At 42.2% G+C, this 12,765-nt stretch overlaps 1 protein-coding gene across 1 annotated transcript in view; it reads right to left on the reverse strand.

Moving 5' to 3' along the window:
• Nucleotides 1-12,765, reverse strand: part of adamtsl3 (ADAMTS-like 3) — a 272,825-nt gene that overhangs the window by 55,526 nt on the left and 204,534 nt on the right. Inside the window, exons 16-17 of the mRNA XM_079555014.1 lie at nucleotides 7,431-7,711; nucleotides 6,835-6,964 (exon numbers count right to left, since the gene is read on the reverse strand). Of these exons, the coding sequence (XP_079411140.1) occupies nucleotides 6,835-6,964; nucleotides 7,431-7,711 (411 nt within the window). The remainder of the gene's footprint in view (nucleotides 1-6,834; nucleotides 6,965-7,430; nucleotides 7,712-12,765) is intronic.

Genomic DNA, 12,765 nt, shown 5'->3' on the forward strand with positions numbered 1-12,765 from the left:
TTTATCATCATTTGATTTAGGCTGGACATATAGGCTCTTAGGGAATTAAGCACATTTTCAAGTCAGAGCAAAAAATAAATTGTGTTATGAGCAGGGAAATAAATTGGCCATGGATTTTTTTCACAAGGACAAAATAGCAAAGCGGTTTGAGTGGGTCATAGAATCTTTTGTGGTGCGTTTCATGTCTGCGGTCGTCAATATCTATCACATTTTGTCCAAAGAAGGAACAGCCGTGAAAGTAGCTGAAATTTCAAGATGCTGCTCGTTCAGACAGACAGGTAGACTACTCAGTCACAGTAATGTTAACGATGGGGCTACACGCTGTGTTAGGCGGGGAAGCCTTTAATGCGTGGCCAAAGCAGTATACAGCGAATTGATGAAGAGCGTTCCTCGTCAGCGCTTGTGCCACGTTGCAGACCCACATATTCTTTCAACTAAACCATAATGCCGTTTAAGAAGCTGGAATTGCATCCGCCGCGTCACAAAGGGACGTCTCAGTTCTGATCATTGGAAGCGAACGGCAGGTGCTGCTGCGAATCTGTGTTTTTACTCGAGAAAACTCGGCAGGGATGATCAAATGTGTGCTCAAACAAACTGCCTTCAGCTGGAGATGAAAGAAGAAGTATCAGTCAAGACAGCGGGCGGCGGGAGAGGACGCAGACGACATGAGGTGGGGATTCACGGCATATATGATCCCCCACACACACACACACGAGATGTCACTTTGAGATAATATGCCCCACAAACAGACACAGTTTATGTAAAGCTGTTAAAGGGATATTTCAGGATTTTTGACATAGGGCCTCATTTCCTAGTTATCCAGAGTGTTGTTGATTTCTGGAGATATTTTTTCTAAAACTCATGCAGTTCTTATATTTAAAGAGCTTAGTGGCGCTAGGCTTGTGCATTTCTATGGTATCAGCTAGCCTGCATTAAAAACAGTCTGACCCGCTCCACAGAGCACCTGAGGCAAATCACTTATAACGCCAGACTAACCATATAAATGTCTGTGTTAATAGAATCAATATAACTATTTTGCATTTATAAGAACTTATATTTGAGCAGCATCAGCTTCGTGGTTGTATAAGCTACGCAGCGGCGGAGTGATCGGCGAGAAAATAGTCCCTCAAAATGCGGTAATTCATGTGATACAAGGTCAGTTATATTCCAAACATGATTCTATTAACGCAGACATTTATATGGGTAGTCTGGCGTTATAAGGGATTTGCCTCAGGTGCTCTGTGGAGCAGGTCGGACTGTTTTTAATGCAGGCTAGCTGTTACCATAGAAATGCACTGGCCTTGCACTAGCGCCACTAAGCTCTTCAAATATAAGGACTCCATGAATTTAAGAAAAAAATATCTCCAGAAATCAATAACACTCTGGACAACTAGGAAATGAGGCCCTATGTCAAAAATCCTGAAATATCCCTTTAAAATCCAAATTCAAATGTTGTAAAAGGATTAGGATACAGAATAGATTTTTCAGTCTGGATATTGATAAAGATATTTAGGTTTAGAGTATCTTCCAATGCAAGCCACCAACACCATTGCAAAAACAAACAATAAAGTGAACATTTGACCTTAAATTACAGGAGGTTAGGAAACTACGGTAGAGGAAACTGGCACATTCTTGCTTAATGTTTTAACCACTAAGCCACTGTCCTGTCCATCAAAACACCAGCATCATCAAACTGAGCAAAATGGAGTAAAACAATGGGAATGACATTTGTTTCAGGGAAAATGTCCATCGTTTTTTCGTCCATAGACTGAAACGAAAAAAATGTCTAAATATCAAAATTTAAAGGGACTATACAGAGTTTAAAAATGTTAAAATTAAGTATTTTCCTCCCCCCACATGTTCCAACAATGTCCTATTGTGTAGAATGAGCCCACAACAGCCTCTAAAATCCTGCACTATCACTAAAAATGGTGTTACTTCGGGTCCCAATTGCCGTCATGCACGAGCTTAATATAGAAGGTGCAGTTACACATATGACCTGAGGTGGCAGTAGTGAGTATAAAATGGCTAACTTGCGTCTAGCCCCTTTAAAGGTATATTGAAGCTTCTGCGCAAGTTCAACTCGGTAGACCAACCTACAGCACTCATTTCCTCATCGCCGGCAGCTCCTCAACCAATCACAGTCTCATCTCAAGCCGCACCTTTGTGACAGCCAATCACCGCAGCTGCTCATTCCTGCTTCAGCCATTCATTGCCCAGGATCCCCTTCTTAAGCTCCCTCATACATCGCTCAGCCATGTCCTAGCTGTGCTGCGCCCCTCCTCCGCCCCTCAACCTCTACCACCACCAGTGTCCAGACTCCAGGGGAAGACTCCATCAATCTTTCATCATAGCCGTGTATTTCATATAGATAAATCAGTCTTCTTCAGAGGTCTGAGCCCCAATCATGATTCATGTCCAATAAATCTCTTCTAACGCCACTCTGTTTCCACTCAGTCTTTCAAGTTGAAATGAAGATTAATCAGCTATGTGGTAACCAGTGAGCATATTTCAAAAACATACATGTAACTTGGTTTATAAAGTTTCAGATAAATCATTAAAATGTCATTCTTGTGATCTTGAGTTACCCCTTGGTTGATAAATTCTTAGAAGTATTTAGTTTTGGATGGGGGAAAATGGATTAAACTTGATGGCATTTGCATACCACTTTTAAAAAACAATCTTGAACACTGCAACAGCTGTCAGTCCTCAATGGCAGCATTAGTATCTCTAATGAATAGGAGTGGTACTGTATGTTCCTGAGATGCCAGGAACACTCGGGGGAATATAGGACGCAGAGCCGACAGATGCGCTCTCACTCGCGCCGATGAAATATGAATAGGCTTTTAAAAAAGGCTTTTCATGTAAAGAATGGCGTCCGACCGCGACTGTCAGATGATGTGCTGTTGAAGAGAAAGGCTTATGGAGATAATATAGCACTCTGCATTACATGCCTTTAGACGGATGAGGAGCGACTAACAGAATCTCAAATCTCACAATCAGTGCATGTAGTCCTCACCGGCGCAGCTGAAACTGAGGGGAGTAGACCTTTGCCGACCTGGAACTGAAGCATCAATAAAAGACATTTGGGCAGAAGGTGGAGTTCATCTTGAGCAATTTAGAGTTGCCAAATTTAGCTGTCACGTTTGGGACAAAAGCAACAGAGCCCAGGATTGTGTTGTCAGAACTACTGTGCGGATGTGTTTTTTTTTCCATTTTCAGATGTCAGTAGTGACCCAGCAGCTAGTGGAGTCTTTTCTCTACTTATGTGCATTTTTATAAAGCTAATGTTAGCCTATGGACATTGGGTCTTATGACCGTCACGTTCTTTCACACACATCTGTTCTTAAAGTCTTCTAAGGAAGGTTTTTGGCAGGAGCACTCTCACACACAAAAATATCTCCATATTAAATAATAATAATTCGATAGAAAAAGTGCACTATCTTGATTAATTCCAGGAAACATGTAAATATAATTATAATAGCATATACTAAGTAGGTAATATTATTAACTGCAAGTAAATGTAATGTATTACTGCAAAAACTTCATATGTGCAATTAATACTGCCGCTCATAAATAGCACTAAACGCTCACTGCCTTGACATTATTTGATATAGATGAGCGTCGGCCTCGATCATGCAAACTAGTGTTTACAAGTAGGGTGCTCTCCTCGTTGAGCTACGCGATGGCATCTACTTCACTTAAAGTTCTGAATTCTTTTGGGTCTATTAGTTTTGAATTTGCATTTTGCCATTCATGTCCTCTGGGTGACTGTGGCACTTTTTGTCATTTTACAGTGAGTGTCAACATACGCTAATTAGTAGGGCTGGGACGATCCACTTTTGTCACGATCCGATACAAATCACGATACTCAGGGGCCGATCCGATGCGCATTGTGATACAGTAATTGTGATTGTGAAGTATTAAGTAATATGTTTACCTAAAAATGTGTAAAAAGAAAATTGTGTTGAAGAATTGAAAGTATTGCAATGCTTAAAATGATACTTATAAAGTAAAGGTACTGCGGTCAGATCCGATATTTTGTCCCAGCCCTATTAATTAGTCCTAACACGCATGCACTTCCAATTTGGCATCCACCAACCTTAAAATACAGGTGGGAATGATTGTCCTTCATTAAAGGAACAGGCCACCGTTTTAATATACTGTGATAAGTTCTTACCAGAGCTTAGACGAGTTGATATGTACCTGTATGGTCTTTGTGCGTGCCCGTGGAAGAGTGTGGCAGCTTCCAATTTCGTCCCCGTTTGGAGCTATAGGAATACATTAGGAGGGGCCAAATGCTAACAACATCTTTCGTCGTTTTGCGTGACTGAGCACACGCACAAAGGTACGGATCAACTCGTCTAAGCTCAGCTAAGAACATATCTCAGTACGTGAAAAATGGTGGACTGTTCCTTTAAGAATGTGTCGTGAATCTGGCACAGTTTTCTGAAAGTGCGGATTTTAAGACGGTTTTTATGAAGATCTTTATGAATGAGGCCCAATGTTTGCCTGCTATAACCCCCTAATCTACTAGATTTCTTTGGTAACGTTGGAATTTACAACAATCGATTGTGAACTCTTTACGCGACTCATAACCTGTGAATCTGTTGATATTTTATTGGCTCTTAAAATGAAAGTAGATGAATGAAAATGAATGGTGAATTTTACACTGCCAGGTCAAAGTCACCTGAATCTAGTCAATAAGCAAGAGCCTCGTATCGGATCATTTCTGCGAGGGCATTTTATGTTTCAGGTGTCAACCACGGCTAAAGCAAGGACTGGCACATTTCTTACAAAACCCTGTCAAAAGGGACATCCCGTGGCTGTGGAAAGGATGTCTGTCTGAGAGAGAGCACACTGTAGAAATTTTGTTAAACTATTATTGCTTCCCGCGTTTTCGCTTGTGCTGTGTGATCTTACTTTCCCCGACTCCGCTGCTGTAATCCCAGTATTTCTTTGACCGCCCCTGTTCGCTCCACCCCTGCGCTTCATCCCCGCGTCGCTGCAGCTTCTTTCCAAACAGCTCGTTGCTTCCTCGCGCAGTTGTTTACGTTACAAATCAGAGCCTTAATTCGCCGTATTGTGGCGTAATTCGGATTGTTTAAACTTTCGCCGATCTTATCTGCCTCTCTCCGCTCCTGGAATCCCAACAGAGACTTTGAAGTTCCCAAACAAACATTTTCTCGTCGCGTTTAGGTCTGAATCTTGTTAAAGTAAAACAGAGAAATGTGCGCTTGTTTCCCCCCCCCGTGTGGCGCGCGGCTACAGACAGATAGATTAAAGATATGGCGGAGAAGAAGATGTTGTTTCTGCACAGTCTGATTCACGAAGGTTAAAGTTTCAGTGTTCGCTCAATACTTGTTTGTTTGGTAGTTAGGACGTCTCCCACATCCAGAGGCATGCTGTTAGTGGTTGAAAAGAAAATAAAGCTAGAAGGAAGCATATTTGTAAATCTAGAAGTAGAAAATAATTTGTTTTGCACTTAATATTCATAATTTACTGCCGTTTTGCCAAAAGCTCATTGTGAATATGATTAAACATAATAGTTAATACATTTGCATTATAATGAGGGGGAAAAAAAACACCCATCAAAGCCTTTTGTATTTGATCCAGTCAAAAAAAAGTTCTGATGGTGAAAAGGCCTCATTATTTTCGAATTATTCTTGTGACAAAACAAAAGAGTTTGGAGGGATTTTGCCCAAAAAAACAATTACGCATTTACCCGACCAAATCAGTAACTTATTTTACTCTTGATTATTTATTGATTTAACCAAGAAAGTCCAAATGAACTCTCGATAGGGGAGTCTAGAACCATGGCAGGACCCTATTGTGCATGTTTGGTTTGATGTGACAAGGGGAAACGTCCACTGACATAGGGAGACCGGGCAAAATGGCAGCGAAAGCCCATGTTGTGTTGAAATATCATCCTGGCTACAAAATAACGCTATTTTTATAGATAGATTAACCTCTTATCGCATATTCTCCAGTCTAGCTTTATCCAAATCTAAAAGCTTCTTGATAACAGCGTCAAAATAGTGTCAAAAATGAGGATGAAAATGCAACAACAAAGTGAGAAAAGAGCAACAACAACACAAAAAAGAAGAAGAAAAAGAGTGACAAAAATGTGCAGGAACAGCAACAATTACAAAATGAAAAAAGCAACAAAAACAAAACAAAAAAGCAACAAAAACATAACCAAACACAACAGAAGAGTGAAACGTAAGGCAAACATGACAAAAACACAACAACAAAAACAATGAAATCATGCCAAAAAGTCGCCAAAAAGAGACGAAATCACAACAAACAGCTTTAAAAAATTTACAATCAGTTTTGTAGGTCTTTGCCGTACACCGGCATTATCCATTGGAGCTGGAGTCCTCATTAGTACACGAGATTTCTAAAAGCCAGGTTTTGTTAATTGTAACTAACCCAGCGTCATCACAGGAGGAATATCTAGCTGTAGAAAGTTTTAAAAATGAGGTACCAGGCTTTACGGTTGTTCAGAACGTGCGTGAAGTGCAATGCTTTCTAATGGAAAACTAGCTCGCTTTGCCGCCACTATATGGAGGTACTACAGCAATAGCGGGCAATGGCGGCCCCTAGCGTTGCGGTCATAAAGCAGTGCAACATGCATCCATTGGTCCTAGCTTTCAATTGAGATGTTACACTGGCCTATAGGCTGTGAGCTCTCCAGTCGAGAAGCTTTTAGATTTGGGTAATGGTCAAACTGTAGAAAATGCGCTCGATTTAAGGCGGGGGTTTAAGAGGTTGAAGTAACTTATTGGCTGAAAACAGTAAGAGACCCCGATACAAATCCTCCAGAGCGCTGACCTGGGAGGGCACGACTCAGTGTTGCAGATGCGGATCATCGCAGGAGGTTTACTGGTCTCGTCGCAGAGAGAGTCGTCCACCTCGTTCCCCTGTACGCGGCCCACGCACTTCACTATGGCCGTCTGCTTACCTGCAAAAACAAAAGAACAACTATGGCTCAATTCATCTGCTGACACATTTGAAAGATGTGAACATATATACATGATTCTGTGTATCAGTGCCCTTTCCTGAGATGGAAGGCAGGGTCTTTTTCATTTGGAAAAAGCCTAATGCAAAACTATGAAACTGATCCCTAAGGGAAGTCATTTATCAAGACAGGTGCTAAATAGCAAGTTCGAGCTGGGAAATTGCAAATAGCTATTTTGTGAGTATGTTGCACCTCATTTACCATTTCAAATTGCCTGTATTACAGTATTAGAAACACTGATCTGAGTGAAGAAAAAAGAAAGGATTAATGAGTCCGCCGCTGCTGCACTTTTACACATGCCACTCGTTTTGCACATGAACAAAATAACAAATGCTTTTTAAATGAAATCGTAATTAAATGACAAAAGGCATTTACAAAAACAACTTTTAATATCTAGTATAACCCTCACCTGTGGCACAGGAGGCTGAGCAATCGGTGAACCCTCTGTAGTCCCAGCTATGGAGCTCTGTCCGGGGGTACAGCAGCTCCTGAGAGGCTCCTGTCCCGGGACCTCCACAGGGGCCCAGGTTGCAGGGCCTCTGCGTCTGGGGCCGGTCTCCTCCACACTCCTCCTCCGGAAGGTCCACTTCTGTTTTAGTGAAGGACAGAAAGACCTGGCATTTCAGCTCCCGTGTCTGCACGCCCAGGCCACAGGAGGCACTGCAGGCAGACCACTGTCCCGGCACAAACCTGGAAAAAGATGAATGAGAAATTCTTTTACAGTGCATTAGTTAAAATTACTTTACACACTTTTAATATTGTGAAGATAAATGTGTTTTTGCTTGCGTTACATCATGTTCAATTGTATTAGGGCTGGAAAGTCTCGTACCAATACACCCTTATGGTTCTTCCCTCCGATACAAACAAACCACCACATGCTCGAAGAGGCGGATGATTGAATAGTGCAAATGCTTTTGTGACATTGCGAGCGGTTAGTCTACACAAAATGTCAATCAACACCAGCTGGAGATGGCCAGCACCAGTAGGTCCGATGTTGATTTATTGATTTATTTAGTCGAGACAGTGCATGTTAATGAACATACATGGGTCTCATGCATGTAAACAAGCCACACCGGATTGTAGCCTTGGGCTAATTTCCATCCGTTGCCCCCATGCGCACTCTCAAACACACTCATTCATCCTGACCGTGATTCATCTTAATAAAATAGTTTACAGAGGCAATTTATACCAACAACACAAAAAGGCGAATCAAAGGCAGAGGAAATGGCAGGTGGCTGATACGACCCTCCTTGACCAAGGCGTATACAGGTATAAAAAGGCGCATGTTAGGAGTATAACTTACCAGAATATTATCACTAAATGGGAGCATGCCACAAACCTGAGCAGGGCATTTGCTTGGGGCTTGGGACAGCAATCCCCTCAGCGACTCGCATGGCCAATGGCCCCATGTACATTTTTTCGTCCAAAAGATGAAATGTGTCCAAAATAACACCGTAAATCTCGCAAATTCTCACACTTCTGCTTTTTCCCCAGGGAACAAGTAGATTTGCCGTCAAATAATTAATTTGTGCTCTTCCGTGCCCACGATCCTCGCCCCCTCCCAGTCCATAATGTGATTTTCCCTTTTGCAGTGCACTGCAAAAGGGATCGTGGGCACGGAAGAGCACAAATACAAGAGCTGGATCCGGGAGGCCATAGAGATCAGAAAGTGAGGAATAAGATCCATCAACAGAGATGAGGGCGCCTTTACCCTGGTGCACACATGGGACGCACTTCTCCACTAACCAGCACTCGGCGGAAGGCGTGACAGGTTTATTGCTTATGTCAGTGTGGCCACGCCTGGGAACAACAACATCCCAATAAGAGACGCATCATGCACGTCGGGAGACGCCTCTGACGAAGTAGTTCCTTGTCCGTCGAAACGCGTAAGGTATTTGAACAGCTTTGTTTTGTTTCTACCTAGTGTCTTTCAAAAAGAAACCAAAAAACTAAAGTTTATTACTCAAGAAGACATAATGAATGTAATAAAAAAACAATTAAAAAAAAGGCAATGCTTTCTAATTTTTCAAAGCTGCTTCATAATCTATCTATAATAGAAAACGCTATCTCAATGGCCGCCGCCTGGGCGCCGCCATGTTTATTTCCCATACCGACTTTGAAGCTAAGCAGGGACGGGCCTGGTTAGGACTGGGATAGGAGACTGTTTGGGAACACCAGGAAGCCTGGCAACAGTAGTGAGTTTGTGCGTGGTTGGTGCTGGGGGCTGATCCGCCGTCACAACCACGCGAGTGCCCGCGATCTGACTGCCGTGCGTGTGCGCGCATCCAAACAGGGCGATGTGTGTGTGTGTGCGCGCGCGTTTGTGTGTGTGCGTGTGTGCGTTCGTGCGTGAATGTGTGCGCGCGTGCATCCAAACAGGGCGGTGTGTGCGCGTGCGGGTGCGCGTGCGTGCGTGTGTGCGCGTGTATGTGTGCGCGCGCACATCCAAACAGGGCGATGTGTGCCATCGTCACTCACCCTAAACTGCAGCTGTAGACGCTCCGCACAGGTACAGATACATCCTCCAAAACACTTCTGCGTGTCTTTGTTTAAGTCTCTCCTGCAGTTACCGAGGCTGTGGTTCATTATAGATCCAGCGCTGGCCGCATTCCGTCTCCAAAGCTTTGTCTCCGAAAAAAAGTACACGCAAAACATTGCCCAATACACGAGCCTCTAATCACACGCGCTGCTCCGACTGATTTATCCTCCGTGTGAGTACAAGCGAAAATGAAACTACCACTTAACGAGCGCATGGCCTGCACTGCGTAGTTTTTTTTCTTTTTTTTTACTTTGCTGCTGGACCATTTGTTTTCTATTTTGCTTTCACGTATTGTGAGCCCAGAGGTACATTTTCTTCTAAAGCAGCTTGGAAAGCATTGCCAATTTTATTGTAAGGTTATAAATACTGTCTAACAACCATCATTAGGCTATTTCAGTTCAAAACCAACTTATTATTTTCTTGATTGTACACTACCGGGATGCACCAAACCACGGGTCCTGCACCGTGACCCAAACCGTTAGAGCTGAACCCCTAATATTTATCCATAATTATTCCGCTGTCTCTTCAATTCTATTCCCCGAGTTTAGCGAACATATTGTCGTTGTAGTTTATAAGAAAGGAGTACGGGTGCATCAAACACTCCAATTGCTGTTTGTTTGAAATTATTTTTAGCATTCATTATTTTACACATTTGTAGTGGCCATAGTTTTTGGACTGGGTTGGGAACCACTGGTCTACAGCTGAACTGTGTGACGGGTTGGACATTTCTTTGTAATCACTAATAATCTCAGAATATCAAATGTGGAGACTAGCGAGGCCCGGCCGAAGGCCGGGTCTCAGCTAGTAAAGTAGAAAACAGCCAGTGTAGGCCATGTGCTCGTTTAGTGATAAGTTTCATTTTCACTTTCCAGCGCATTTGATTTGAGGCTTGTGTTTGTGCTGTTCCTGGACAACATCACACTTGTGCTTTTTTGGAAACAAAGCTTTTGAGGTGGATTATGGCCACGATTGGATTTTACGCATTTGTCAGGCGCACTATATCTATTATTCACCGCAGCCTGGTCATCAGCAGGACTCAAGAGAAACCTTTACAAAGACACACAGATTCATGTGTTTTTGGACAATGTACCTTGCAGGCAGTGTTGGGTAGTAACTAAATACACGCTAGAATACATATTAGAATACTCATTGTATTCAACTGTATTCAGGCACTCGGCCAGGTCACTCTTGTAAAAGACATTATAAATCTCAATGAGTTTTTATCTGGTTAAACAAAGGTTAAATAAAGGTACTTTTTCATTTGTGGGAATTTATAATACAGTTACATTCCTAAAAACAAAGGTGCAGTACTCAATCATTAAATTTCTGTTTCATATTCATAATATTGATAAGAAAGAAAGGATCAAAACAGCAGGGGAAAAGCTTGGCTATGTCCTTCTGGGCTGTGGTCGTTTGCAAAGTTTATTTGCATTCCAAATTAGTGGTAAATAACTTTGTAACAGGCGTATAACAAGTGTAGCCTAAACATCTTCTTATTCATATGCCGCTTTCAAGCATGAATATTATGCAATATTATGAAAGATGAATAAAGTACCCTGATTAGACAAAATACATTTTAAGGCGAGTATTCAGTATCCTGTAACTAAATACAATTTCAAAGTATTCTCCCCAACACTGCTTGAAGGTGTGGTGTCTACCGCCTTCAGTTTAGCGGTAAATGATGATGACACCCTGTTTGGGAGCGCACATACACTCGTGACAAGCACTATACAGACTAAAACTTGCACCGTCACTTTAGTACGATGCAGATCATCACATTTTTGCACGGTGCAGTGTTACACCCCTAGTAAGGGGTCTTGAGTTCATGGCCTGGAGATTGTGGGGGTCGCGGTCTGAAAAGTTGGGGAACCTCATGCACAGGAGGCACATTTCCAGAGGCAGTACAGTCGACCTCAACTTAACTCATTGACTGCCAGCCATTTTCAAATCAGAGAGCCCCCCACTGCCAGAGGTTTTTCAGGATTTTGACAGTTTTTTCAAGACCCACAGAAAATTAAGCTCTAGGTCTATGTCAACACGAAACCCAGAAAAAGAAAGATTAGAATCTCTTCTTTCATCTAAAAAAAACGTTTGTTTGTACCTCTTTCCATTCTTTAGTTATCGTCCGTAGAAAATAGGTGAAATCACCCAAAATGTGGCAAAATTAGGCAGCACCACTAAGATTTTAACACCAGACATGCTCAAGGCTTTAATTGACGTCTATAGACGTCATTGGCAGTCAATGAGTCAAAAAACGTAATCAATTAGTTTCCTAAATATACTGAATTGTACAGAGAGAGAGCTGTACTGTTGTTCCATCTACATAGGGAGCAGCTCGTTATTAAAATTCAGCCATATAATTATGAACTACAGTTCAATAAACTATGCTTTGTTTAATAATGAACCACAAAGTTTCTCTCCTCCTACACCAGGCCTGATGTTTCTTATTATTTGTTTCCATCATGCGCTCTCTTCGTGAATAGTTGCAGCATGTGGGTTGAAGCAGAAACACTTTCCCCTACGTTCACAAACCCTCAGGACGCCGCATAAAAATGCACTTTGAGTCCAGCGCCGGTGTGGCAGACAGCTCCTCAGTTCGCGGCGCTAAGGAGGAGATAAGGACAGCGCACCAGAGAACGCTCCTGTTTTATTTTATTAATATGAATTTGAACCAGGGTGAGTAAACAACAGCCCACAGACAGAGTGAGCGGGTGTGTTTGAAAAACTTACAAAGAAGCAATAATAAACTACAGCTTGTAATTGGTGCGAATCCAAGCTAACACATTTTAATAAGGCTATAGAGAAAGTAGTTATTGTGGTTCGACTGCTTTGTGGGCACAATCTGAACAGTAAGGTAGAATCTGTCGTCCTTGTAAACTTGGCCTCTGCACTAGAAGGAGGAGAGGGTGCGGGAAATAGGCTTGTTTTTTTGAGAAAAGGAATGTAGCGTGACTTGAAATGTTACGTGAACAGAATTCTAACAAAAGGAAATAAGCAAAAGCATACGCCAAAGTAAGACGTTGATGTATGATGCCTTTCTTTTGCTATGTACCTAACAATCTATCCATGGTTACCATAAAAGACACCTGAACCTTCTTGTTCTCAAGAGACTATGCAATCTGTTAAATAAAAGTACAGAAAGGTATCTCCATGGTAACGCAGACAGTCAGAGGCAGCGCCATAGATACAGATGGCATCACGTCAT

Source organism: Gobius niger, assembly GCF_951799975.1.
Source record: "Gobius niger genome assembly, chromosome: 4".
Taxonomy (NCBI): domain Eukaryota; kingdom Metazoa; phylum Chordata; class Actinopteri; order Gobiiformes; family Gobiidae; genus Gobius; species Gobius niger.